Source organism: Heptranchias perlo, chromosome 41 (assembly GCF_035084215.1).
Source record: "Heptranchias perlo isolate sHepPer1 chromosome 41, sHepPer1.hap1, whole genome shotgun sequence".
Classification (NCBI taxonomy): Eukaryota; Metazoa; Chordata; class Chondrichthyes; order Hexanchiformes; family Hexanchidae; genus Heptranchias; species Heptranchias perlo.
The window spans coordinates 8,970,176-8,998,008 of record NC_090365.1 but is presented as its reverse complement, the minus strand read 5'-3'; the positions used below and the strand labels follow the sequence as shown (position 1 = coordinate 8,998,008).

The following is a 27,833-nucleotide window of genomic DNA, read 5'->3' as shown; positions in this document are numbered from 1 at the left end:
GAGGAGGAGGAGGAGGAGGAGGGAGAGAGAGAGGAGGAGGCGGAGAAGGAGGTGGGAGAGAGAGGAGGAGGAGGAGGGAGAAGGAGGAGGGGCGGGAAGGGAAGGAAAGAGAAAAACAACAAATTGTATTTATACAGCGCATTTAATGCAGAAAATATCCCAAGGTGTTGCACAGAGGCATAATCAGAAATAAATGGAGCCATATTAGACGGGGTGACCAAAAGCGTAGTCAAAGTGGTGGGTTTTAAGGAGGGTCGCACAGGCATTGAGGGGGGTGGAAACGCAGAGGAGCTTCAGCAGGGAGTTCTAGAAGCACCTTAGGTGTCCATAGTGGGGCGAAGGGAGGGGGAGTGCACTAAAAGGATAGAGTCGGAGGAAGGGAGAGTTTGAAGTGGGGAGTTGTCGGAGGGGCAAGGAGGGGGGAGGAGAGTGAAGTGGAGGGAGTTGGGGAAGAAGAGTGAAGGAAGGATAGGAGAGTGAAGGAGGGGGAGAAGAGTATGTAAATCCTTACCCTGGGGTATTTGTGTCGCCAAGGGAGATGAGATTGTAACGAAACGGAGATCCTTGCTGCCGTAGTGAACAGGCATCTGACGCCCCTTGCCCACGTCATTGGCACTCGCGTAGCACTGTGCCATGAAGAGCTCCAGAGGGAAACCACGATACATAAGGACGCCTACAAAGGAGGGAAAATACAAACAGGTTACAGAAAGAGAACTGCCAGTTATGCAATGTCTCATCACTGCTCTCAGATTGCCATGAAGAGTAGCCCATCCCAATAAATTACTTTTTGAAGTGCAATCACTGTTGTTACGTGGCAGCCGAGGCGTGCACAGCAAGATCCCACAAACAGCAAATGAGATGAATGACGAGATAATCCATTGTTTTTGGTGGTGTTAGTTGAGGGAGGAATATTGGCCAAGATGCTGGGAGAACTCTCTGCTCTTCCTTTGAACAGTGCCATGGGATCTTTTACAATCATCTGAACCACCGGAACAGGTTGGTTAACGTCCCATCCAAAGGGCAAAATCTCCGACAGTGCAGCACTCACTCTGTACTGTACTGTCAGCCTGGGTTACGTGCTCAGGTCCTGAGTGGGGTTTAAATATTCTGATTCACATGAGCTAAGCTGACAACTCAGACATATGAATCTCTAAAAGTAGCCAGTGAGCAATCTGTGACTCGTACACATAGAGAATGGAGGAGGGGTGAGCAAGTCTCACCATAGGGGCCCATTTTAAACACGAGACGTTGGATGGCCGCGTAGCTTCAAGGAACCAATGGCGACGTGCGCTCTCTACCACTGCCACCCACAGAGCCAGTGGGGTACATTTGTTCTGTTGGATCACCTTTATGTTGTGGCATGGTAGAGGGAATACACCCTCTGACCAGCACTGCTCTCCCAACTTCTGCCAGGGAAGCTAATCATACAGCATAGAAAAGGAGGCCCATCATGCCTCTTTGAAAGACCTATCCAATTGGTCCCACTCCCCCTCTCTTTCCCCATTGCCCTGCAAATTTTTCCTTTTCAAGTATTTATCCAATTCTCTTTTGAAAGTTACTATTAAATCTGCTTCCACCGCCCTTTCAGGCAGTGCATTCCAGATCATAACTCGCTGCGTAAAAAAAATTCTCCTCATCTCCCCCCTGGTTTATTTGCCAATTACTTTAAATCTGTGTCCTCTGGTTACTGACCTTCCTGCCACTGGAAACAGTTTCTCCTTATTTACTCTTATCAAAACCGTTCAGAATTTCAAACGCCTCGATTAAATCTCTCCTTAACCTTCTCTACTCTAAGGAGAACAATCCCAGCTTCTCTGGTCTCTCCACATAACTGAAGTCCCTCATCCCTGGTGTCATTCTAGTAAATCTCCTCTGCACCCTCTCCAAGGCCTTGACACCCTTCCTAAAGTGTGCTGCTCAGAATTGGACACAGTACTCCAGCTGAGGCCCAACTGGGGGACTTTATAAAGGTTTAGCTGCTCGGCGAACTCCCGCAATGTTATTTCTGCGTCCGGACCCAATGGAAAGCAGGGATTCATTGCCCGAGGAGGCAGGACATCATTGCCCTGTCTTCACATCAGTTCTGCCTGTGGACTGTGCTACCCAGACTATAATTCCCACCTTTCACTTACCTGCTTCCCTGTACTGTCCGAACACCAGGTCATCGGGTTCCAGCGCAGCAGCACTGCCGATGTGCGTGCCTTCCTCACCATAGTTGGTCATATAAAAGCTTATGCGACCCTGCAAAAACAGGCACGGCGTCTAAATATGGCACTTGTCTGTGAACAGCACAACAACAGCAGCAGAGCAGGCCTTATCGAGTCAGATTTTAATCGAGGCAAATCACACATGCTGGCCAAAAAAGAAAGACTTGCATTTATATATCACTTCTCACGGCCTCAGGACGTCCCAAAGCGCTTTACAGCCACTGAAGTACTTTCTGAAGTGTAGTCACAGTTGTAATGTAGGAAATGTGGCAGCCAATTTGCACATAGCAAAGTCCCACAAACAGCAATGTGATAATGGACCAGATAATTTGTTTTTAGGTGTTGGTTGAGGGATAAAAATTGGCTAGGACACCAGGGTGAACTCCCCTGCTCTTCTTCAAAATAGTGCCATGGGATCTTTTACGTCCACCTGAGAGAACAGACGGGGCCTCGGTTTAACGTTTCATCCGAAAAACCACACCTCCGACAGTGCAGTACTGGGAGTGTCAGCCTAGATTATGTGCTCAAGGTAAAAACAATTAGAACCCCAGTGACGAAGCAGGCGGAGTAAACCCTCTGCTCCTCTCACTCTCGTTTACCTGTCGCTGGGACTCGTACAAAATGCGATCCATAGTGTTCAGCAGCGTCATCTTCTGATAGAACTTCAGTACCATGTCCTTAGGTAACTGCAGGAAGAGCAGAAAGAATGAACAGAAAAAACTCTGCGAACAGTGGAAATGCAGAGCAGGTCAATGAAAGGAAAGGCTAACACTTCTGGCAAGAACAGCAATTTAAGGCCCTGCTGTAATATTACTGTGCTGAGAGTTCACAGCCCCCTCGAGGGACGCGCACACACACACTCAGTCAATGGGCACAACTGAATGGGGTCTTAGGGAGCAAAATGTCACTGAAAGCTATTTTAAAAAACTCAACCATATTTTGCAGGGCTATGGGGTAAGAGCAGGGGAGTGAGACTAATTGGATAGCTCTTTCAAAGGGCTGGCACGATAGGCCGAATGGCCTCCTTCTGTGCCGTATCATTCTATGATTCCATGATTTTCCAACCATTTCTTCTCCTGACGTTGCTCCTGATACGACTCTTGGAAATGTGCTGGGGGATCCTATGGGAGCAATGCCAGGCTTCCACTTGGTGTCTCCCCCAAATGCCCGGCTGAGATTGGAAAGTCTCTTCAGGGGGGAGGTGGCGGAGGAGTAGAATCTCTGGCCCTTGACACAGTGCCTTGCACCGAGATTTTTTTTAATATTCAGTCTCGGAATGCAGGCGTCACTGGCAAGGCCGGCATTTATTGCCCGTCGCAGGTGGGGATGGGCCTTGATCTTGAACCGCTGCGTGACTGTTTTTGCAGGAGTCTGTTTTTGTTTGGGAGGTGTCTGTTTGTACAGGTTTCACTGTACACATATCAACGCATTAGATCAATAGGGAACTACAAGCATTCAGAGCAACATTCCAGCAATACAGGCAAGCTGGGAAGGCTGCACTATCTGAATTAAAATGGATTAGAGTCCAACCAGAGCACCATAACCTCACCAGCAGCCGTATGGGAACTTTAAATGCAGTACATTAATCGTTCACATACCAACTATTTAGAATGACCCTGTGAAATGGGGCTGTGTGTCGAGACCAGGAGTGGGGATGGTCTGGGTGTGATTTTTTTAAAAAAAACGAGTTGTTATGATCTGGAATGAGCTGCCTGAAAGGGTGGAAGAGGCAGATTCAATAGTTACTTTCAAAAGGGAATTGGATAAATGCTTGAGGGAAAGAGCTGGGGAGTAGGACTAATTAGATCGCTCTGCCAAAGAGCTGGCACAGGCACGACGGGCCAAATGGCCACCTCCTGTGCTGTACCTACTATGATACTATGAATATAATAACCTTCCCCAACTGTCTCTCACCCTCTACCCCTCCCCCTGCTTCAAAAGGTGTTGACTCTTCCTGTGTATGGCTCCCTGCCATGGTATGGGCTGCCCTCTGGTACCTCACACAAGTGGCCATTTTTCACACGAGAGCCGAGAGAGTGTGTGCCAACCGGCTATTTAACCATGGAGGGGCATCGCGGCGCAGCTTAAGCCTGTTTTCTACTCGCGTGGGCACATTTTCCTACAAGGATCACTGGGTGACCAGGAGCAGGAACACCCTCCTTAACCCAGGAATGGTGAAGCTGATTGTCATATCCTTACTGCTGAGATCAGCCAACAGCTCCAGTTATGAGAATGAGCTTGGGAAGCTTCTCAGCTCGTGCAGCTCAGCGGCAACACCAGGTCTGTGGATTTATCCACCGGACTTTTTAAACCCACTTCGAGAAAATCTTTTTGCTTCTGAATTGCACCACACTGAAGTCGTTACGACTGTGATTGGGGATAGTGCACACTGAGACTGAGGCAGCATACCTTAGGGTCTTCATCGGGGTTCATGATCTGTCCCTGTCGGTCCATCACCCGATAAATGGGGATACCAGAGATGACGTTGGGCTGAATAAACTCCAGCCTGTCCACAAACTCTGCGGAGGCTCCTGGGAACTGGGGCTTCTCATCCAGGGACGTGTACTGCTGCTGGTGTACTGCATGCTGGAGACAAAGAGGGAGAAGACTGTAAAAAATGTTTCCATACAAAACATGCATTAAATTTACCCATTTCATCCAGTGAAGGTGGGAATATTACAGCATGTCTACAGGTGCTCAGCAACCCCACACACAGAATGATACCAGGGATGAGGGCCTTTAAGTTATGTGGAGAGACGAGAGAAGAGGAGATTGTTCTCCATTCAGTAGAGGTTGAGGAGAGATTTAATAGAGGTGTTCACAATTATGAGGGGTTTTGATAGAGTAAATAAGGAGAAACTGTTTCCACTGGCAGGAGGGTCAGTAACCAGAGGACACAGATTGAAAGTCATTGGCAAAAGAACCAGAGGGGAGATGAGGAGAAATGTTTTTGTGCAGCGACTTGTTATGACCTGGAAAGCACTGCCTCAAAGACGATTCAATAGTACCTTTGAAAAGGGAATTGGATAAATATTGGACCACAGGCACTTTACAACCAATGAGGTACTTTTGAAGTGTAGTCACTGTTGTAATGTCGGAAACGTGGCAGCCAATTTGTGCACAGCAAGGTCCCACAAACAGCAATATGATTTTTTAAAAATTCATTCATGGGATGTGGGCATCACTGGCAAGGCCAGTATTTATTGCCCATCCCTAATTGTCCTTGAGAAGGTGGTGGTGAGCCGCCTTCTTGAACCGCTGCAGTCCGTGTGGTGAAGGTTCTCCCACAGTGCTGTTAGGTAGGGAGTTCCAGGATTTTGACCCAGCGACGATGAAGGAACGGCCGATATATATGGGATGGTGTGTGACTTGGAGGGGAACATGTAGGTGGTGTTGTTCCCATGCGCCTGCTGCCCTTGTCCTTCTAGGTGGTAGAGGTCACAGGTTTGGGAGGTGCTGTTGAAGAAGCCTTGGCGAGTCGCTGCAGTGCATCCTGTAGATAGAACACACTGCAGCCACGGTTCACCGGTGATGGAGGGAGTGAATGTTTAAGGTGGTGGATGGGGTGCCAATCAAGCGGGCTGCTTTGTCCTGGATGGTGTCAAGCTTCTTGAGTGTTGTTGGAGCTGCACTCATCCAGGCAAGTGGAGAGTATTCCATCACACTCCTGACTTGTGCCTTGTAGATGGTGGGAACGCTTTGGGGAATTAGGAGGTGAGTCACTTGCCGCAGAATACCCAGCCTCTGACCTGCTCTTGTAGCCACAGTATTTATGTGGCTGGTCCAATTTAGCTTCTGATCAATGGCGACCCCCAGGATGTTGATGGTGGGGGATTCGGCGATGGTAATGCCGTTAAATGTCAAGGGGAGGTGGTTAGACTCTTTCTTGTGGGAGATGGTCATTTCCTGGCACTTGTGTGGCATGAATGTTACTTGCCACTTATCAGCCCAAGCCTGGATGTTGTCCAGGTCTTGCTGCATGCGGGCACGGACTGCTTCATTATCTGAGGAATTGCGAGTGGAACTGAACACTGTGCAATCAGCAAACATTCCCACTTCTGACTATATGATGGAGGGAAGATCATTGATGAAGCAGCTGATGATGGTTGGGCCTAGGAACTCCTGCAGCGATGTCCTGGGGCTGAGATGATTGGCCTCCAACAACCACTACCATCTTCCTTTGTGCTAGGGCTAGGTGTGACTCCAGCCACTGGAGAGTCCCCCCCCCCCGATTCCCACTGACTTCAATTTTATTAGGGCTGCTTGATGCTCCAAATGCTGCCTTGATGTCAAGGGCAGTCACTCTCACCTCACCTCTGGAATTCAGCTCTTGTCCATGTATGGACCAAGGTTGTAATGATAATGGAACAGATAATCTGTTTTTTTAGTGATTAGGATTGAGGGTAAATATTGGCCAGGACACTGGGGAGATCTCACCTGCTCTTCTTCGAAGAATAGTGCAGTGGGATCTTTTACGTCCACCTAAGCAGGCAGATGGGACCCCGCCCAGTTTAACGTCTCATCGGTAGGACAGCACCTCCGTCAGTGCGGCATTCCCTCAATACTGCACTGGGAGTGTCAGCCTAGATTTTGTGCTCAAGTCTCTGGAGTGGGACTTGAACAGAATATTTTCTCACTCAAAGGCAAGAGTGCTACAGACTGAGCCAAGCTGACCCTAAGCTAGTCAGGGAGGTGAAGGACTGATCATTATTGGATTTATCGTATCTACTCCTTGACTCTCAAACCCTGTCCTATAACAAGATTTCCCGGGGTGGGGGAGGGAAGAGGAGACTTCAAACCTCAGTTCTAAGGCAGCCTGAAATGTCTAAGAGAAGCCCTGCGATGAGTTACTGCTGATCAGCAGCAGGTAGTATCCCTGGGATACTCTCAGACGTTTTAAGCTGGCACAGAGCAGCAATGGGGGAGGCTTGAGACTCCTGCAGAGGCCCTGCATATTCCTTACTTCAACAACAACTTGCTTTTAAGGTAGTAAAATGTCCGAAGGTGCTTCACAGGAGCGATTATTATCAGACAAAATCTGACACCAGGCCACGTTAGGACATGTGACCAAAAGCTTGGTCACATGGCCGAACAGCGTCTTAAAAGAGGAGAGATGGAGAGGTTTAGAAAGGATTGTAGGGGTGGAGGTGGTTACAGAGGTAGGGAGAGGCGAGGCGAGGCCATGGGGGGTTTTTAAAATCGAAGCTTTGCCGGACTGGAGGTCAGCGAGCACAGGGCTGAGAAGTCAGACTCTATCACTGCAAGACACCTTTCCTGTAACTCCCCACCCCCACCCCCACCCCCTAATTCAAACAAAGCACACTAAGTCAACAGGGTGGGATAGGGAGACACTCCAGCACCAAACCAGACAAGCCCGATTGTCTGTGGTTTAAAAAAAACTGCTGCAGCAGTTAGAATGCTTCTATCGCCTCAGGTTAGAAGAGGGGGGGAATGAGCCACTGTATGAGTGTGTCGGAGCAAGGTCAGGATCAGGCTGGGCTGCGACGCTTCCCGTGGTCGAATAGCCTACCAACTGTGTCTCGGCTCATACATGAAGAACATCCATTTCTGAGTAAGAGGCCTCTCGGCACGATTGGAATCACATCCAGCCTTCAGCAAAGGAGCGGAGAAAAGTGGAAAAAAAGTAATGCATCTACTGCAGATAATTCCAGTAACCACTTACAGTTCACAGCAGAGTTAGTCACGCTGCCTCTGTATCTGTAACTCAATAACAACTACAAACAATAGATCAACTTACTTTCAAGTGAAAGGGAATTCCATCTCGGTGCAAACTATCAGAGGTGAACTTGTACCTGGTAATCGGAGATCTCACTAACCACTCTGCCCTTGCTCAAGGACAAACCTATCCTTATATGCTCCAATTCCTTTCCTGAATGTAGGCTTGGCTCAGCGGGTAGCACTCTCACCTCCAAGTCATAAAATTGTGGTTTTAACCCCCACTCCAAAGACTTGCCCGCATAATCCAGGCTGACACTGCATTGCAGAACTGAGGGAGTCCTTGAGATGAGACATTAAACCGAGGCTCCGTCTGCCCTTTCAGGTGGATGTAAACAATCCCACAGCTCTATTCAAAGAAGAGCAGGGGAGTTCACCCCGGTTTCCTGGCCAATATTTACCCCTCAACCAGCATCACTAAAAAACAGATTATGTGGACAGTATCTCATTGCTGTTTGTGGGCAAAATGGCTGCTGCATTTCCTGCATTACAACAGTGACTACACTTCAAAAGTACTTCATTGGCTGTAAAGCACTGTGGGACATCCTGAGGTCGGAAAAGGTTCTATATAAATGCAAATTCAGGTAACCACTGGTCCAAGTGTTAGATGGGTTTTCAGATAATCCTGATCTTAATGTCATTCCTAACATTTCCCTGATGTGCAAAACTGTGAGAATGAATAAATGAAGCAATAAAGAAAGGGGAAAAAAACTTAAATTTCTAAAGTGCCTTTCACGTCCTCAGGACGTCCCAAAGTGCTTCGCAGCCAAAAAAGTAACACAGTAACATTTGAAGTGTAGTCCCTATTGTTTTGTGGGCAAACACGGCAGCCAATTTGCGCACAGCAAGGTCCCATAAACAGCAACGAGATAAATGACCAGATAATGATTTAGCGGTACTGATTGAGGAATACAAATCAGGCAGGACAGCAGGAGAACTCCCCTGCTCTTCTTCGAAACAGTGCCGTGGGATCTTTTACGCCCACCTGGGGCGGGCGGACGGCGGGGGGGAAAGACGGCGCCTTGATTTAATGTCTCATCTGAAACACTGCACCTCCGACAGTGCTGGCACTGGGAGTGTCAGCCTGGATTATGTGTTCAAATCCCACTAGAAATAATCCATTATAAATAATTTTCTTGATCGCATTTATATATAAGCACAGAATTATTATAAATCATATTATAAATATTACATTAAAAAAGTATGTTATGAAAAAATTAGTAAATACATAAGTAAAGATATGAAACAATGAGTAAACACATTGTTTCATATCTTTACTATGTGTTTACTAATTGTTTCATATCTTTACTATTAGTAACACATAATAAAGTTATAATTGTAAATATATTAAAGTCCAGGCACCCTGTCACCTCAGGGCTCCCTCCCCCTCTCCGGGCCAATGAGCTGTAGGCTGGAGGCGGCCCGGGACCGCAGGCCTCGGGGGCATTCCCTCGGCCGGGCTGCGGGCAGTGACTTACACTGGTGGTCAGGGTACGCTGCGCCCCGCCGGCGAGGGAGAGACGAGGCCGTGAGATGCGGCCAAGACCGAGGCTCCTGAGGCCGCTCCATCCGCCGCCCAGCCGCCTGGCAACCGCCGCCATCGTCGCTGTCTGTCCACCCGCCGCCTGACACCGATTACCACCGCCCTCAAAGGCAGATTCCAGGACAAAACCAAGCCGCCGCCTCACAATACAAACAACAAAATCATTTAGAACATCTTAAAAAAATAAATTACTGCAGCGACAATCCTTTATTTGCATTATTTAGTAAAGGCATGGAGTAGTCGCCAATAAAAAGGGGCTTTCTCGCTCAACGTAACGTGCTGGTTGTTATGACCCGCCTCCCCATAACTCTGATTGGCTGAAACTGAGGGAGGCTTGCGACTGATTGGTGAGAATCGCTGTCAGTCAGCGACAGGTGCGACGTTCGGTTGCGCCGCAGCCCCTCGTTGCTAGGGATGGAAGGGCCCGGCGCCGAGGCCCAGCTGCTGCGGCCGTTCCGCTGTGAGCTCAGCCTCCTCTCCAGGCCTGATGGCTCGGCCTGCTTCACGCAAGGTGGGTGCCGCCCCTTCCGTGCTGACTTCTGGCTGGGGCACGGGTATCAGGGTCGCCCCCCGGGCTCAGTTTGTGGAGGGAGATGAGATGACGGCCCGACACGGGGGGGGGGGGAGAGAGGGGGGGAGAGGGGAGGAGAGGGGGGGGGAGAGGGGGGGGGAGAGGGGGGGGGGGGGGGGAGAGGGGGGGGGAGAGGGGAGGGGGGGGAGAGGGGAGGGGGGGGAGAGAGGAGGGGGGGGAGAGAGGAGGGGAGGGAGAGAGGAGGGGAGGGAGAGAGGAGGGGGGGGGAGAGGGGAGGGGAGGGGAGGGGGGGGGGAGGGGGAGGGGGGGGGCAAGGGAGAGGAAGAGGAGGAGGGGGCAATGGAGAGGAGGAGGGGGCAAGGGAGAGGAGGAGGGGGCAAGGGAGAAGAAGAGGAGGAGGAGGAGGAGGGGGCAAGGGAGAAGAAGAGGAGGAGGAGGAGGAGGGGGCAAGGGAGAAGAAGAGGAGGAGGAGGAGGAGGGGGCAAGGGAGAAGAGGAGGAGGGGGCAAGGGAGAAGAGGAGGAGGGGGCAAGGGAGAAGAGGAGGAGGGGGGGCAAGGGAGAAGAGGAGGAGGGGGGGCAAGGGAGAGGAGGAGGAAGGGGGGGCAAGGGAGAGGAGGAGGAAGGGGGGGCAAGGGAGAGGAGGAGGAGGGGGGGGCAAGGGAGAGGAGGAGGAGGGGGCAAGGGAGAAGAGGAGGAGGGGGGGGCAAGGGAGAAGAGGAGGAGGAGGGGGCAAGGGAGAGGAGGAGGAGGAGGGGGGGGGCAAGGGAGAGGAGGAGGAGGAGGAGGGGGGGGGCAAGGGAGAGGAGGAGGAGGAGGAGGAGGATGGGCAAGGGAGAAGAGGAGGAGGAGGAGGATGGGCAAGGGAGAAGAGGAGGAGGAGGAGGAGGGGGGTGCAAGGGAGAAGACGAGGAGGAGGAGGAGGAGGAGGGGGGGCAAGGGAGAGGAGGAGGAGGAGGATGGGCAAGGGAGAAGAGGAGGAGGAGGGGGGTGCAAGGGAGAAGACGACGAGGAGGAGGAGGAGGGGGCGGGCAAGGGAGAAGAGGAGGAGGGGGAGGAGGAGGGCAGCAAGGGAGAAGAGGAGGAGGAGGAGGAGGAGGGGGGGCAGCAAGGGAGAAGAGGAGGAGGAGGAGGAGGGGGGGCAGCAAGGGAGAAGAGGAGGAGGAGGGGGGGGCAGCAAGGGAGAAGAGGAGGAGGAGGAGGGGGGGCAGCAAGGGAGATGGAGGAGGAGGAGGGGGGGGGGCAGCAAGGGAGATGGAGGAGGAGGAGGGGGGGGGCAGCAAGGGAGATGGAGGAGGAGGAGGGGGCAAGGCAAGGGAGAAGAGGAGGAGGAGGAGGAGGAGGGGCAAGGAGAGGAGGAGGAGGAGGAGGGGCAAGGGAGAAGAGGAGGGGGGCAAGGGAGAAGAGGAGGAGGAGGAGGAGGAGGAGGGGGGGGGCATAGTGGTTATGTTACTGGGCTAGTAATCCAGAGGCCTGGACTAAAATCCAGAGTCATGAGTTCAAATCCCGCCACGGCAGCTGGCGAATTTTAAAAAATTCAATAATTAATTAATTAATTAAATTCAATTAATTAAATAAAAAATCTGGAATTAAAATACTAGTATCAGTAATGATGGCCATGAAACTACCGGATTGTCGTAAAAACCCATCTGGTTCACTAATGTCCTTTAGGGAAGGAAGCCTGCCGCCCTGACCCGGTCTGGCCTATATGTGACTCCAGACCCACAGCAATGTGGTTGATTCTTAATTGCCCTCTGAAATGGCCTAGCAAGCCACTCAGTTGTAAAATCTCGCTACGAAAAGTCATAATAAGAATAAAACCGGACGGACCACCCGGCATCGGACCACTAGGCACCGGACACGACAACGGCAAAACACCAAGCCCAGTCGACCCTGCAAGGTCCTCCTTACCAACATCTGGGGACTTGTGCCAAAATTGGGAGAGCTGTCCCACAGACTAGTCAAGCAACAGCCTGACATAGCCATACTCACAGAATCATATCTCTCAGCCAACGTCCCAGACTCTTCCATCACCATCCCTGGGTATGTCCTGTCCCACCGGCTGGACAGACCCACCAGAGGTGGCGGTACAGTGATATACAGTCAGGAGGGAGTGGCCCTGGGAGTCCTCAACATTGACTCTGGACCCCATGAAATCTCATGGCATCAGGTCAAACATGGGCAAGGAAACCTCCTGCTGATTACCACCTACCGTCCTCCCTCAGCTGATGAATCAGTCCTCCTCCATGTTGAACACCACTTGGAGGAAGCACTGAGGGTAGCAAGGGCACAAAATGTACTCTGGGTGGGGGACTTCAATGTCCATCACCAAGAGTGGCTCGGTAGCACCACTACTGACCGAGCCGGCCGAGTCCTGAAGGACATAGCTGTCAGACTGGGCCTGCGGCAGGTGGTGAGCGAACCAACACGAGGGAAAAACTTACTTGACCTCGTCCTCACCAATCTACCTGTCGCAAATGCATCTGTCCATGACAGTATTGGTAGGAGTGACCACCGCACAGTCCTCGTGGAGATGAAATCCCGTCTTCGCACTGAGGACACCATCCAACGTGTTGTGTGGCACTACCACTGTGCTAAATGGGATAGATTCAGAACAGATCTAGCAGCTCAAAACTGGGCATCCATGAGGCGCTGTGGGCCATCAGCAGCAGCAGAATTGTATTCCAGCACAATCTGTAACCTCATGGCCTGGCATATTCCTCACTCTACCATTACCAACAAGCCAGGTGATCAACCCTGGTTCAATGAGGAGTGTAGAAGAGCATGCCAGGAGCAGCACCAGGCGTACCTAAAAATGAGGTGCCAACCTGGTGAAGCTACAACTCAGGACTACATGCATGCTAAACAGCGGAAGCAACATGCTATAGACAGAGCTAAGCGATTCCACAACCAACGGATCAGATCAAAGCTCTGCAGTCCTGCCACATCCAGTCGTGAATGGTGGTGGACAATTAAACAACTAACGGGAGGAGGAGGCTCTGCAAACATCCCCATTCTCAATGATGGCGGAGTCCAGCACGTGAGTGCAAAAGACAAGGCTGAAGCGTTTGCAACCATCTTCAGCCAGAAGTGCCGAGTGGATAATCCATCTCAGCCTCCTCCCGATATCCCCACCATCACGGAAGCCAGTCTTCGGCCAATTCGATTCACTCCACGTGATATCAAGAAACGGCTGAGTGCACTGGATACAGCAAAGGCTATGGGCCCCGACAACATCCCAGCTGTAGTGCTGAAGACTTGTGCTCCAGAACTAGCTGCGCCTCCAGCCAAGCTGTTCCAGTACAGCTACAACACTGGCATCCACCCGACAATGTGGAAAATTGCCCAGGTATGTCCTGTCCACAAAAAGCAGGACAAATCCAATCCGGCCAATTACCGCCCCATCAGTCTACTCTCAATCATCAGCAAAGTGATGGAAGGTGTCGTCGACAGTGCTATCAAGCGGCACTTACTCACCAATAACCTGCTCACCGATGCTCAGTTTGGGTTCCGCCAGGACCACTCGGCTCCAGACCTCATTACAGCCTTGGTCCAAACATGGACAAAAGAGCTGAATTCCAGAGGTGAGGTGAGAGTGACTGCCCTTGACATCAAGGCAGCATTTGACCGAGTGTGGCACCAAGGAGCCCTAGTAAAATTGAAGTCAATGGGAATCAGGGGGAAAACTCTCCAGTGGCTGGAGTCATACCTGGCACAAAGGAAGATGGTGGTGGTTGTTGGAGGCCAGTCATCTTAGCCCCAGGGCATTGCTGCAGGAGTTCCTCAGGGCAGTGTCCTTGGCCCAACCATCTTCAGCTGCTTCATCAATGACCTTCCCTCCATCATAAGGTCAGAAATGGGGATGTTCGCTGATGACTGCACAGTGTTCAGTTCCATTCGCAACCCCTCAGATAATGAAGCAGTCCGAGCCTGCATGCAGCAAGACCTGGACAACATCCAGGCTTGGGCTCATAAGTGGCAAGTAACATTCGCGCCAGATAAGTGCCAGGCAATGACCATCTCCAACAAGAGAGAGTCTAACCACTTCCCCATGACATTCAACGGCATTACCATCGCCGAATCCACCACCATCAACATCCTGGGGGTCACCATTGACCAGAAACTTAACTGGACCAGCCATATAAATACTGTGGCTACGAGAGCAGGTCAGAGGCTGGGTATTCTGCGGCGAGTGACTCACCTCCTGACTCCCAAAAGCCTTTCCACTATCTACAAGGCACAAGTCAGGAGTGTGATGGAATACTCTCCACTTGCCTGGATGAGTGCAGCTCCAACAACACTCAAGAAGCTCGACACCATCCAAGATAAAGCAGCCCGCTTGATTGGCACCCCATCCACCACCCTAAACATTCACTCCCTTCACCACCGGCGCACTGTGGCTGCAGTGCGTACCATCCACAGGATGCACTGCAGCAACTCGCCAAGGCTTCTTCGACAGCACCTACCAAACCCGCGACCTCTACCACCTAGAAGGACAAGGGCAGCAGGCGCATGGGAACAACACCACCTGCACGTTCCCCTCCAAGCCACACACCATCCCGACTTGGAAATATATCGCCGTTCCTTCATTGTCGCTGGGTCAAAATCCTGGAACTCCCTTCCTAACAGCATTGTGGGAGAACCGTCACCACACGGACTGCAGCGGTTCAAGAAGGCGGCTCACCACCACCTTCGCGAGGGCAATTAGGGATGGGCAATAAATGCCGGCCTTGCCAGCGACGCCCACATCCCGTGAACGAATATTAAAAAAAAGGGAGAAGAGGAGGAGGAGGGGGTGGCAAGGGAGAAGAGGAGGAGGAGGAGGAGGAGGAGGCGGGGCAAGGGGGAGGAGGAGGAGGAGGGGGGAGAAGAGGAGGAGGAGGAGGAGGGGGGGGGCAAGGGAGAAGAGGAGGAGGAGGAGGGGGGGCAAGGGAGAAGAGGAGGAGGAGGAGGGGGGGCAAGGGAGAAGAGGAGGAGGAGGAGGGGGGGCAAGGGAGAAGAGGAGGAGGAGGAGGAGGGGGGGCAAGGGAGAAGAGGAGGAGGAGGAGGGGGGGCAAGGGAGAAGAGGAGGAGGAGGAGGAGGGGGGGCAAGGGAGAAGAGGAGGAGGAGGAGGAGGGGGGGCAAGGGAGAAGAGGAGGAGGAGGAGGAGGGGGGGCAAGGGAGAAGAGGAGGAGGAGGAGGAGGGGGGGCAAGGGAGAAGAGGAGGAGGAGGGGGGGCAAGGGAGAGGAGGAGGAGGAGGGGGGGGGCAAGGGAGAAGAGGAGGAGGAGGGGGAGCAAGGGAGAAGAGGAGGAACATAAGAACATAAGAAATTGGAGCAGGAGTAGGCCAATCGGCCCCTCGAGCCTGCTCCGCCATTCAATAAGATCATGGCTGATCTGATCCCAACCACAAATCTAAAGAACACAAGAAGTCAGAGCAGGACCCGGCCACATAGCCCCTGGGCCCTCTCCGCCACCCACAGGGCATTGACCGATCCGAACTCAGCTTCATGTCCAATTTCCTGCCCGCTCCACATAACCCCTAATTCCCTTTACTTCTAGGAAACTGTCTATTTCTGTTTTAAATTTATCTAATGATGTAGCTTCCACAGCTTCCTGGGGCAGCAAATTCCACAGACCTACCACCCTCTGAGTGAAGAAGTTTCTCCTCATCTCAGTTTTGAAAGAGCAGCCCCTTATTCTAAGATTATGCCCCCTAGTTCTAGTTTCACCCATCTTTGGGAACATCCTTACTGCATCCACCCGATCAAGACCCTTCACAATCTTATATGTTTCAATAAGATCGCCTCTGATTCTTCTGAACTCCAATGAGTAGAGTCCCAATCTACTCAACCTCTCCTCATATGTCCGCCCCCTCATCCCCGGGATTAACCGAGTGAACCTTCTTTGTACTGCCTCGAGAGCAAGTATGTCTTTTCTTAAGTATGGACACCAAAACTGTATGCAGTATTCCAGGTGCGGTCTCACCAATACCTTATATAACTGCAGCAATACCTCCTTGTTTTTATATTCTATCCCCCTAGCAATAAAAGCCAACAGGAGGAGGAGGGGGAGCAAGGGAGAAGAGGAGGAGGAGGAGGAGGGGGGGGGGGCAAGGGAGAGGAGGAGGAGGAGGAGGGGCAAGGGAGAGGAGGAGGAGGAGGAGGAGGGGCAAGGGAGAGGAGGAGGAGGGGGGGGGCAAGGGAGAGGAGGAGGAGGAGGAGGAGGAGGGGGGGCAAGGGAGAGGAGGAGGAGGAGGAGGGGGGGCAAGGGAGAGGAGGAGGAGGAGGAGGGGGGGGCAAGGGAGAGGAGGAGGAGGAGGGGCAAGGGAGAGGAGGAGGAGGAGGAGGGGCGAGGAGGAGGAGGGGGGGCAAGGGAGAGGAGGAGGAGGAGGGGGGGCAAGGGAGAGGAGGAGGAGGAGGGGGGGCAAGGGAGAGGAGGAGGAGGAGGAGGGGCAAGGGAGAAGAGGAGGAGGAGGGGGGCAAGGGAGAAGAGGAGGAGGAGGAGGGGGGGGCAAGGGAGAAGAGGAGGAGGAGGAGGGGGGGGCAAGGGAGAAGAGGAGGAGGAGGAGGAGGGGGGGCAAGGGAGAAGAGGAGGAGGAGGGGGGGCAAGGGAGAAGAGGAGGAGGGGGGGCAAGGGAGAGGAGGAGGAGGGGGGGCAAGGGAGAAGAGGAGGAGGAGGGGGGGCAAGGGAGAAGAGGAGGGGGTCAAGGGAGAAGAGGAGGAGGAGGAGGGGGTCAAGGGAGAGGAGGAGGAGGGGGAGTCGAGGGAGGGGACTGGGGGGTGGGCAAGGGAGGCGAGAGAGGAGGGCACCGTGGGGGGGGGTGGGCAAGGGAGGGGGGAGGGGAGGGGACCGGGGGGTGGGGGGCGGTGGGCAAGGGAGGGGAGAGAGGAGGGGACCTGGGGGGGGGTAAGGGAGGCGAGAGAGGATGGGACCGGGGGAGGGGACCGGGGGCGGTGCAAGGGAGGGGGTGAGGAGGGGACCGGGGGGGTGCAAGGTAGGGGAGAGAGGAGAGGAGGGGACGGGGGTGGGGGGCAAGGTAGGGAGAGAGGAGGGGTCCGGGGGGGCAAGGGAGGCGAGAGAGGAGGGGGCCGGGCGGGTGGCAAGGGAGGCAAGAGTGGAGGGGCAAGGGAGGGGAGGGGAGGGGCCGGGACCTGGGGGGATGGGGTGCAAGGGAGGGGAGGGGACCGGGGGGGGCAAGGCAGGGGAGAGGGGAGGGGACCAGGGGGGGGGCAAGGGAGGGGAGAGAGGAGGAGGGGGGGGTGTGCAAGGGAGGGGAGAGAGGAGGGGACCGGGGGGGGGCGGTGGGCAAGGGAGGGGAGAGAGGAGGGGACCTGGGGGGAGGGGGGTGCAAGGGAGGGGAGAGTGGAGGGGACCGGGGGGGGGGGCAAGGGAGGTGAGAGAGCGAGAAGAGGAGGAGGGGAGAGAGAAGAGGAGGAGGAGGAGGAGGGCAAGGGAGGAGAGGAAAGGAGGAGGAGCGGGGGGCAAGGGAGAGAAAAAAGAGGAGGAGGGAAGAGGGGATGGGGGTGGTCGGCAAGGGAGGGTCGAGAGGAGGAGACGGGGGTGGGGGCAAGGGAGGGGAGAGAGCGAGAGAGGAGGGGACCCGCGGGGGGGGGCAAGGGAGGGGAGAGGAGAGGACCGGGGGTGGGCAAGGGAGGGGAGAGGGGAGGGGACCAGGGTGGGGGAGGGGAGAGTGGAGGGGACCGGGGGGGGTGGGCAAGGGAGGTGAGAGAGGAGGGGGCCCGGGGATGGGGGGGGCAGGGGAGGGGAGGGAGCGAGCGAGGAGGAGGAGGAGGGTGGGGCAAGGGAGAGAGAAAAGAGGAGGAGGGGAGAGAGAAGAGGGGACGGGGGGGGGGGGGTCGGCAAGGGAGGCGAGAGAGGAGGGGGCCGGGGGGGGGGGCAAGGGAGGGACGAGAGAGGAGGGGACGGGGGGCAAGGGAGGGGAGAGAGAGAGAGAGAGAGGAGGGGACGGCGGGCAAGGGAGAGGAGAGGGAGGGGAGAGGGAGAGAGGAGGGGATGGGGGGGCAAGGGAGGGGAGAGGGAGGAGGGGACGGGAGGGGAGGAGAGGTAACATCGTCCTGCCCCAACCTCACTTTCCGTCAGGGGTTGGTGGGTAGCGGCAGGGACTTCTTCAGGGGCATGGAGTCAACTCCCCATATCCCTGTATCAATCCCACTGCCCCACTGACTCCCTGTTGACCTGTATCAATTCCAAACTAATACCCTTGTATTAATCCCACTACCCCACTTTCCTCCCATAGCCACCTATCAATCCCAAACTAATCACACTCTCCCGATAGCCCTGAATCTTCTACTGATTCAATTGCTTTCCCTTAAAAGGTGCAGTTCTCGCTCCCTCAACTACTCCCTGTGGCAAACAGTTCGTGCTCCAACAAACCTCTGTGTAAAGAAATGTTCCTAATCTTTATCTTTGCACTCTTAAGTTGATGACTTCCCTGTCACTGAGTCCTCAACTGGATGAGATCGTCTTTCCCTATTCACTGTCAAAACCATTCATAATTTTCAAAGCCTCGATTAAATCTCCTATCATCAGCCTTGGCTCAGTGGTTGCATTCTAACCATTCTGGGACAGGAGGTTTGGACCTCAAGTTTTCCAGGCTGCTTTGTTCTGTTTTGGTTTTGTGTGAGTGCCGTATGTACTGTACGTAGGAATTACAACGCGGAAAGAGGCCATTCGACCCAACCAGTCCGTGCTGGCATTTACCCTCCACATGAGCAAATAGCTCTAATCACATTTACTCGCCCTGTCCCCATATCCTTTCATCCTCTTTTCTGGCGCGGGAAGTTCTGTAAAAGCAACCTCGTTAGGTAAGCATCAACTTGCGTTTATAAAACACCTTTAACACAGAAAAATGTCTCAAGCGTTTCACGGTGGTGTAATTAACAACTGGAACTAATTGATTTTTTTTTGTGTGTGTGTGTCAAATATTCTGGCAATCGGTGCAGGAGCAGCTACTGCAGTCCCGAAAGGGTTAAAATGCCACCTTGTCCTTCCATAGCAATGCTCCCACTAACCAGCACCGGTGTACATTTTTAACCTGTTGCTGTTTCCTTTTTTAAACTCCAGGGGACACGACAGTCCTGGCTGCAGTGTACGGACCCGCGGAGGTGAAAGTCAGCAAAGAGATCTTCGACAAGGCCACGCTGGATGTCCTCTTGAAGCCGAAGGTCGGATTACCGAGTAAGTGGTGGGCTTCTGCGGGGCGGTGTTGGGGGAGGCTCTGGAGAGGTGGTTATTGGAATGGTTCGGGATCTGGGGGGGTTAATTTTATCTCCCCGTGGGAATCTGTTTCCTTGGAAAGTCTACAGCCTGTTAATTTTTTTGATACTGAAATTACAGTAGAGCTCCTTTTGGACCATTTTTGAATGGGGAATGGCTGACTGTTGCTGAGGGTGCTGTATGTTAACTAGCCTCCTGCAGGTAGGTACAGTGTGTCGTTTGGTCCGTTTCACTGCAGTGCATTCAAAACACCCCGTGGTGGCAGCATACTATCTCCTGACAGTGAGCAGAGGGCTCCCCATCCTGAGGTTCACTGGCAGCAGCTCAGTCTCGATATCGCCAGTTAAAGGGGAATGTGTCGTACACCCAGGTTTTTGAAGGGTTTTCCTTGGTGCGCCACAGGGGAGTTGCATTTATGAAGAGAGCTTAATATAATATGTAGAGAGAGGGACGACGACACTGGACGATTAGGAGAGCTGGCCGAAAGCACAGTTTGAAAATAAATATTGTGTTTGCGAAGTTTTTAAGGGAGGGGTGGCAATGTTGCAGAGGTGGAAGTGAAAGGTTTTAGTGCTGGGTTTGACGCTCAGCCCAGGGACCTGAGGTACACGCTGTCTGACTCCGCCTGGATGAGCAGCCGGGGAGTTGGGTGCAGAGTTTTTTGATGGGAGCCAAATAATTACATAGAATGCACAGCAACAGCAACAGGCCATTCGGCCCAACTGGTCTGTGCTGATGTTTATGCTCCACACGAACCTCCTCCCACCCTTCTTCATCTAACCCCATCAGCATACCCATCTATTCCTTTCTCCCTCGTGTTTATCTAGCTTCCCCTTAAATGCATCTATGCTATTTGCCTCAACTACTCCCTGTGGTAGTGAGTTCTTTGGGTAAAGAAGTTTCTCCTGAATTCCCGATTGGATTTATTAGTAACTATCTTACATTTATGACCCCTAGTTCTGGTCTCCCCCACAGGTGGAAATATCTTCTCTACGTCTACCCTATCAAACCCCATCATAATTTTAAAGACCTCTATCAGGTCACCCCTCAGCCTTCTCTTTTCCAGAGAAAGGAGCCCCAGCCTGTTCAATCTTTCCTGATGGGTATAACCTCTCATTTTGGTATCATCCTTGTAAAAATAAGATGGTTTTGGTTTTCCAGATGTTTAATTGGAGAAGGTTCTGGGAGTTTATCAATATTTATGGAGTGGGGTGGTGGGGGTGTTCCACGTACAGAAATGTGTTTTTTTTTAAAAACTGGGCTATTGAGACAAACAAAAAAGCTGCCTGATGCTGCCCTTCAGTCATGTGCAGGTTGTATGATTTGCCCGCTGTTTTAGACATCTGTACCAGCCATATGCTTCACTGGAGCCTTTTCTCTTCCGTTTGCTCAAAAGGTGTTGCAGAGAAGAGCAAGGAGCAGATGATTCGCAACACGTGCGAAGCCACCATCCTGACCGCTCTCCACCCGCGATCCTCCATCACAGTCGTACTGCAGGTCATTCACGACTCTGGATCCGTATCCTGACAAGCAGTGAAATGACCTTCATTAAAAGAAAGACTTGCATTTCTACAGCGCTTTTCATGCCCTCAGGAAGTCCCAAAGCGCTTTACAGCCAATGAATTACTTTTTGAAGTGTAGTCACTGTTAATGTAGGAAACGTGGCAGCCAATTTGCGCAAAGCAAGATCCCACAAACAGCAGTGAGATTAATGTTTTAGTGATGTTGGTTGAGGAGTAAATATTAGGCAATATTGGGAGAACTCCCCTGCACCACTTCGAATAGTTGCCATGGGATCTTTTACGTCCACCCGAGACGGAGCCTCGGTTTAACGTCTCATCCCAAAGACGGCACCTCCGACAGTGCAGCATTCCCTCAGTACTGCAGTGGGAGTCTCAGCCTAGATTTTGTGCTCAAATCTCTGGAGTGGGTCTTGAACCCACAACTGACTGACTCAGAGGCGAGAGTGCTAGCCACCGCTAACGCGCCTGCACAGCTTTAATTTTGCAGCTTGCAACGTTTGGCGTGTGAGAAATGTGACATATTCACCGTGGCGCGATTTTTGTGACAAACGGCAGAAGTGAAAATGCAACAGTATTTAACACTTTCTCACACGCCCGTTCTGTCTTTCTAACCCCCCACCCTTTTCTGTGTGCGCGCCAATTTGTGTTTTTCGATTTTTAAGCTTCCATCGCCAGGGAGATCCTTAACTGACCGGAACAGCTGCTGTCTTGCTGCCTGAACGCAGCCTGCATGGCACTGATGGATGCCGGGCTGCCGATGAAATGTGTCTTCTGCGGGATCACGTGCGTGATTGACTCCGACGGAAACATGCTTTTAGATCCAACGACCAAGCAGGAGAAGGTAAGTGATGCGAGAGCCCAGGGCAGCAAAAACCCAGCTGGCGAAGGCAGCAGACCGATTTTAAAATTGAAACATCACCTTGAACCACTGGAAAATTACGCATCCAAATTGTATTTAGGAATTTGCATTTATATAGCATCCTCAGGGCATCCCAAAGAGTTTTATCGTTAATGAATTCCTTTTGTTGTCACTGTAATGTAGCAAACGCAGCAGCCAAATTGCGCACAGCAAGGTCCGGCCATCTGTTTTTCAAGGTGTTGATTGAGAAATGTTGGCCGGGACACTCCCCTGCTTTTCAGTTGGTGCCATGGGATCTTTAACGGAGCTTGGGTTTGTCATCTCATCTGAGAGAAGGTACCTCTTGACAGTGCAGTGCCCCCTCAGTACTGTGCATGCTCAGCCTAAATTATTGGCTTTAATCAGTAGTGGTACCCGATCCCACAACCCCTGATTCGGACGACTGTGCTAACAACTCAACCAAGCTGGCACTTTAGTTCCACCGACATAAAGGTTTACCTGTCAAGCATTCAATCTCCTGGGGAGGGGCGTGCAGTGTCTGTTTGGGGGGGGGGGGGGGGGGGGAGTGTGGGGGGAGAGGGGCATGCAGTGTCTGCGCGGGGTGGGGGGGGGGGGAGAGAGAGGAGAGGGGCGTGCAGTGTCTGGGGAGGATGTGGGGGGGAGGGGGGAAGAGGGGCGTGCAGCGTCTGCGCGGGGGGGGGTGGGAGAGGGGCGTGCAGTGTCTGGGGAGGATGTGGGGGGAGAGGGGCGTGCAGCGTCTGGAGAGGATGTGGGGGGAGAGGGGCGTGCAGCGTCTGCGCGGGGGGGGGAGAGGGGCGTGTAATGTTGGGGGCGGGGAGGGGCCTGTAGTGGTGGGGAGAAATACCCTGTCTAATTCCTGGGTGTATTTGTTTCAGGAGGCGGCTGCTGTTCTCACGTTCTCCATCGATGGTGTTGAGAAGCAACTCCTGATGACGTCCACAAAAGGGTCGTATTCTGTTGAAGAGGTGTGTTTATAAAACTCTTGCAACCTGCTGATTCATCCTGGTGCCAGTAGCCCCCTCCTACCCCAGCTGAAAGGCCATAGACACCCATAATAAAAGGGCAGAAGTACATCCATTTAATAATTAACCGCCCCCTTGGATATCTTTTGTTCATTCTGCCATCAGTAACACTTCAGACATGTTGACAGTGACTCTCTGGGACACAGCAGGAGTTTCAGCAACTACAATAGATCAAACAACGGGAAGAGAAGTGGAGATGGCAGCCCCACTAGTGTTGTCCAGGTCTGCGTTACCTGTCGGCGAGTGCCTCACCTCCTGATTCCTCAAAGCCTCTCCTCCATCTACAAGGCACAAGTCAGGAGTGTGATGGAATACTCTCCACTGGCCTGGATGGATGCAGCTGCAACAACACTCGGGAAGCTCAACACCATCCAGGCCAAAGCAGCCCGCTTGATGGGGGGGGCCCCCCCCCCCCCCCCCCCCCTCAACTGGCTTAAACATCCAGTCCCTCCGCCACCGGCGCTCTGTGGCTGCAGCATGTCCTATCCACAGGCTGCACTGCAGCAACTCGCCAAGGCTTCAACGACAGCACCTCCCAAACCCGTGACCTCCACCACCTAGAAGGACGAGGGCAGCAGGTGAATGGGAACATCATCACCTCCAAGTCCCCCTCCAAGTCACACACCATCCCGACTTGGACATCTATCGCTGTTCCTTCACGGTCACTGGGTCAAAATCCTGGAACTCCCCATCCTATTAGCACTGTGGAATCACCAATTCAGCATGAGCCTGGGGCCCAACCTGTGTGCCTCAGTGCCAGATTGTCAATGCACTTATCCAGCTGCAGCATTGTGAAATGAATTGTTGGAGAAAGCCACATGCAGACAGTGCCAGCTTCAGTGTGCACGTCCCTCTGGGGGTCAGGGCACAAACACGACTTTGTGCAGATCGTCACACTGTCCTGGTCGAAGATCAAACAAGAGTTTAAAAGCTTAAATGGGTGCTTGTACTGAACACTAAAATCGGTGATCGACCTGCTCCACACTGCCTAACTATTCTCGATTAAAACCCGTTAGTTAGATTATAATTTGTTCGCCTGGCAGTAATTGGCACTTTTATGCAAATTGGTTCTATTTGGAAAGAAAAGGCTTTGATTTTGTGCTTCCTCTCCTCTGGAGTCGTCTTGCTAACCTTGCTGAATATAAATTGGCAAATTAAAAGTAAATTGGATTAGGCAGTAAATTGAGCATTGGCCAATCTTTGAGGAGGCACAGTTCCTTTCTGATTGATGACAACATTTTTGGGGGTGAGGAGGGAGAATTGCAGCTGGCCGGTGCGGCCCCCCCCCCCCCCCCCCCCCATCTGGAATCTTTCACGTCCACCTGAAGAGGGCAGATAGGGTCTTGGTTTAACATCTCATCCGAAAAACGGCACCTCTGACAAAACAGCAGTCCCTCAGTACTGCACTGGAAGTGCCGGCCTAGATTATGTGCTCAAGTCTCTGGAGTGGGGCTTGAACGCAGGGCCTTCTGGCTCATAGGCGATACTGAGCAACGGCTATAACTCAGATTAGCTGAGGCTAATTGCAGCGTCCTTGTTGCTGCCTTGACTGAGAATGACCAACTTGGCACAGGCCAAGGATGGCACCTTGTGGTCTGGGAGGCTCAGTACTGCGGGGCCTTTAACCACAGGAGGCATTGGGGATTTAAAAAAAAAAATTCCAAATAGTCTCGAGTCTTTTTTTTCACGGTGTTTCTTTGCCTGTCTCCGTTTGGCTGTAATGAGTGTCTCTCCCGATCCAGTATCTGTCAGTTCTAATCACTCCAAATAATTTACATGTACGTGGGCTGCTTCACTAGTAAGCACTGCGCAAAGTGCTGCAGGGTAGAAGTCAGGACTCTTTCTGCTTGAGATGGGCACAGTGTGCTGTTCCACTCTCTCTGCTGTCGACGGGCTCTGTGCCAGTGTGCTGTCGGGTTCAGTGAGCAGGGGTGCAGCCTTGTTCCTGCCTGTCCCCGGGGAACTGCAGTGGCTCGCTCAGAAAGTTATGCCTGAGGGCAGGTGGACTGAGGTGTGAATTGAAGTGGCCAGTAGCATAGGGCGATAGGAACAGGAGGAGGCCATTTAGCCCCTCGAGCCTGTTCCGCCATTCAGTGAGATTATGGCCGATCTGTGAGCTAACTCCATGTACCCGCCTTAGCCCCATATCCCTTAATACCTTTGGTTAACAAAAATCTATCAATCTCGGATTAAAATTAACAATTGAACTAGCATCAACTGCCGTTTGCAGAAGAGAGTTCCAAACTTCTACCACCCTTTGGGTGTAGAAGTGTTTCCTAACTTCACTCCTGAAAGTCCTGGCTGTAACTTTTAGGCTATGTCCCCTAGTCCTAGATTCTCCAACCAGTGGAAATAGTTTCTCTCTATCTACCCTATCAGTTCCCCTTAATATCTTGAAAACTTTGATCAAATCATCCCTTATTCTTCTAAGTTCCAGGGAATACAACCCTAGTTTGTGTAATCTCTCCTCGCAATTTAACCCTTGGAGTCTAGGTATCATTCCAGTAAATCTGCGCTGCACTCCCTTCAAGGTCCTTCCTAAGGCACGGTGCCCAGAACTGAACGCAGTACTCCAGGTGTGGTCTAACCAGGGCTTTGAATAGCCGTAGCATAACTTCTACCCCCTTTGTATTCTAGTCCTCCAGATATAAAGGCCAGCATTCCATTAGCCTTTTGGATTATTTTCTATATCTGTCGTTGACATTTTAATCTAACTTCCTTGCTCCACAGTTGGTGTACAGGTGTGAGTGGGTTGACTTTCCTCTTGGTTTATGGAGAAGGTGCAAAAAAGATTTACAAGGATAATACCAGAACTGAGAGGTTATAACTATCAGGAAAGACTGAACAGGCTGGGGCTCTTTTCTCTGGAAAAGAGAAGACTGAGGGGTTTGATAGGTTAGACGTAGAGAAGATATTTCCACTTGTGGGGGAATCCAAAATTAGGAGTCATAAATATAAGATAGTCACTGATAAATACCAACGGGGAATTCAGGAGAAACTTCTTTACCCAGAGAATGGTGAGAATGTGGAACTTGCTACCACAAGGAGTAGTTGAGGTGAATAGCACAGAGGCATTTAAGGGGAAGCTAGATAAACACATGAGGGAGAAAGGAATAGAAGGATATGCTGATAGGGTTAGATGAAGTAGGGAGGGAGGAGGCTCGTGTGGAGCATAAACACCGGCACACACCAGTTGGGCTGTGAATGGCCTGTTTCTGTGCTGTGAGTTCAATGCAGTGGTTTTGGGTTAGTCAGTTCTCTCCCTCAACGTACAATTTTCTGATAATCACAAGCTGCATAATGCTGGTATGATACATTGGTAATATTCCCTTCCTCAACATTCGGTGTTTAAATACACTGGCCCCTCCTCGGGGTACAGTTCTTGGGAGATCAGGCATTCTTCATGTTGCTGCTAATGCTCTTGTTTTCTCTCACAGCTCCAGCAGTGCGTTGCAATGTGCCAAAAAGCCACGGAGAAAATCTTTCAGTTCTACAGGGATTCAGTGAGCAGGAAGTACTCAAAACTGAGCGAATAGCGGCGCAACCAGCAGCGTGTAAAGGGCCGTCGGGTCTCTGTACTGTCACGTTCAGGACGGACTTTAAGATCTTGCTCAACATGAGGCAAACAGCGACATTCCCAGGTGAATAGCTGTGATTGTGCTTTCCTTGTGCCGTGGTCCTGGACCACCTGCGGTAACTCCTGGTCAAACCTGTAGAAATGCGGATATTCTAAGCCGGCGAGTGCCCGTGAGAAAGGAGAGCAATTTTCACCTGTCCCAACATTCTGACTTACTACATGAAACGTGTCAAACAACTGCTGAGAATGTATCTGGGAGTCGGGAAGAAGGAACCTTTTTTTTAGAAATAAAATTGAATGCGAGTAATGGTTTTGTGCTAATTTCACATTTTACAGCGATGTCCCTTCAGATCCAACGAGCCAGTTAAAGCCACACAGTGTTAACAACTAAAAATCTGGTTCTATTTATCTACTGCCATCACCCAGCAATGTTATGCAACCGGTAACCACTGGGATTGGGGGGTGGGGGGGGTGGTGTTGGTGGGCATGGGGCTCTGGGATCACTGCCCTCCTGTGATGTTCAACTGATGCTTGTTTTGTAATGCAGCTGTTCCTGCCTTTTGTACTTAATTAACAAAATGGCAGCCTTGTCTCAATTTTCTTCCCTCCAATCCTAAAGATGATGACTCTTGCTGGGGTACGGGTTCCACGGGCACTGTCCCTTGCTGGGGTACGGGTTCCACAGGCACTGTCCCTTGCTGGGGTACGGGTTCCACGGGCACTGTCCCTTGCTGGGGTACGGGTTCCACGGGCTTTGACTGTCGCTGGGGTATGGGTTCCACGGGCTTTGACTGTCGCTGGGGTACGGGTTCTACGGGCACTGTCCCTTGCTGGGGTACGGGTTCTACGGGCACTGTCCCTTGCTGGGGTACGGGTTCTACGGGCACTGTCCCTTGCTGGGGTACGGGTTCTACGGGCACTGTCCCTTGCTGGGGTACGGGTTCTACGGGCACTGTCCCTTGCTGGGGTACGGGTTCTACGGGCACTGTCCCTTGCTGGGGTACGGGTTCTACGGGCACTGTCCCTTGCTGGGGTACGGGTTCTACGGGCACTGTCCCTTGCTGGGGTACGGGTTCCACGGGCACTGTCCCTTGCTGGGGTACGGGTTCCACGGGCACTGTCCCTTGCTGGGGTACGGGTTCCACGGGCACTGTCCCTTGCTGGGGTACGGGTTCCACGGGCACTGTCCCTTGCTGGGGTACGGGTTCCACGGGCACTGTCCCTTGCTGGGGTACGGGTTCCACGGGCACTGTCCCTTGCTGGGGTACGGGTTCCACGGGCACTGTCCCTTGCTGGGGTACGGGTTCCACGGGCACTGTCCCTTGCTGGGGTACGGGTTCTTCGGGCTTTGACTGTCACTGGGGTACGGGTTCCACGGCCACTGACTGCCGCTGGGGTATGGGTTCCATTTTGTGCTTGTTAGTCTTAGTCCTCAGTTAGTTAGTCTAACCTTAGTTAATCCTCAGTTGGAATGTGTGTCCTAGTTTCGATCAGCTAATGGGGTCGGAGAGAAATTTCCAAATTTTTCCCCTAATTAGCCTGAGTTGTTAATCTGGTTTCGCCTCTCCCAAGAGCTTACATGGCTGCAGGTGGG

The 27,833-nt window shown here is 52.4% G+C and overlaps 2 protein-coding genes across 2 annotated transcripts in view; one reads left to right on the top strand and one right to left on the bottom strand.

Moving 5' to 3' along the window:
* Positions 1–9,580, bottom strand: part of bckdha (branched chain keto acid dehydrogenase E1 subunit alpha) — a 40,579-nt gene extending 30,999 nt beyond the window's left edge. Inside the window, exons 1-5 of the mRNA XM_067975047.1 lie at positions 9,422–9,580; positions 4,617–4,793; positions 2,807–2,893; positions 2,133–2,241; positions 512–673 (exon numbers count right to left, since the gene is read on the bottom strand). Of these exons, the coding sequence (XP_067831148.1) occupies positions 512–673; positions 2,133–2,241; positions 2,807–2,893; positions 4,617–4,793; positions 9,422–9,544 (658 nt within the window). The 5' untranslated portion in view covers positions 9,545–9,580. The remainder of the gene's footprint in view (positions 1–511; positions 674–2,132; positions 2,242–2,806; positions 2,894–4,616; positions 4,794–9,421) is intronic.
* Positions 9,581–9,862: 282 nt separating this feature from the next.
* Positions 9,863–26,546, top strand: exosc5 (exosome component 5). The gene is made up of 6 exons (XM_067975048.1): positions 9,863–9,997; positions 19,085–19,198; positions 20,634–20,755; positions 21,461–21,601; positions 22,516–22,605; positions 26,100–26,546. Exons 1-6 carry the CDS (start codon positions 9,901–9,903, stop codon positions 26,196–26,198), a joined length of 663 nt encoding a protein of 220 aa, XP_067831149.1. The 5' UTR covers positions 9,863–9,900; the 3' UTR covers positions 26,199–26,546.
* The last annotated feature ends 1,287 nt before the right edge of the window (positions 26,547–27,833 follow it).

What these genes read in the sequence shown, in the direction of transcription:
- exosc5 (XM_067975048.1), top strand. Translation starts at nt 9,901, where the DNA reads ATGGAAGGGCCCGGCGCCGAGGCCCAGCTGCTGCGGCCGTTCCGCTGT. An exon ending in GCCGAAGGTCGGATTACCGA is followed by an intron (nt 19,199 to 20,633) that starts GTAAGTGGTGGG and finishes TTTGCTCAAAAG; the next exon opens with GTGTTGCAGAGAAGAGCAAG. An exon ending in CAACGACCAAGCAGGAGAAG is followed by an intron (nt 21,602 to 22,515) that starts GTAAGTGATGCG and finishes TATTTGTTTCAG; the next exon opens with GAGGCGGCTGCTGTTCTCAC.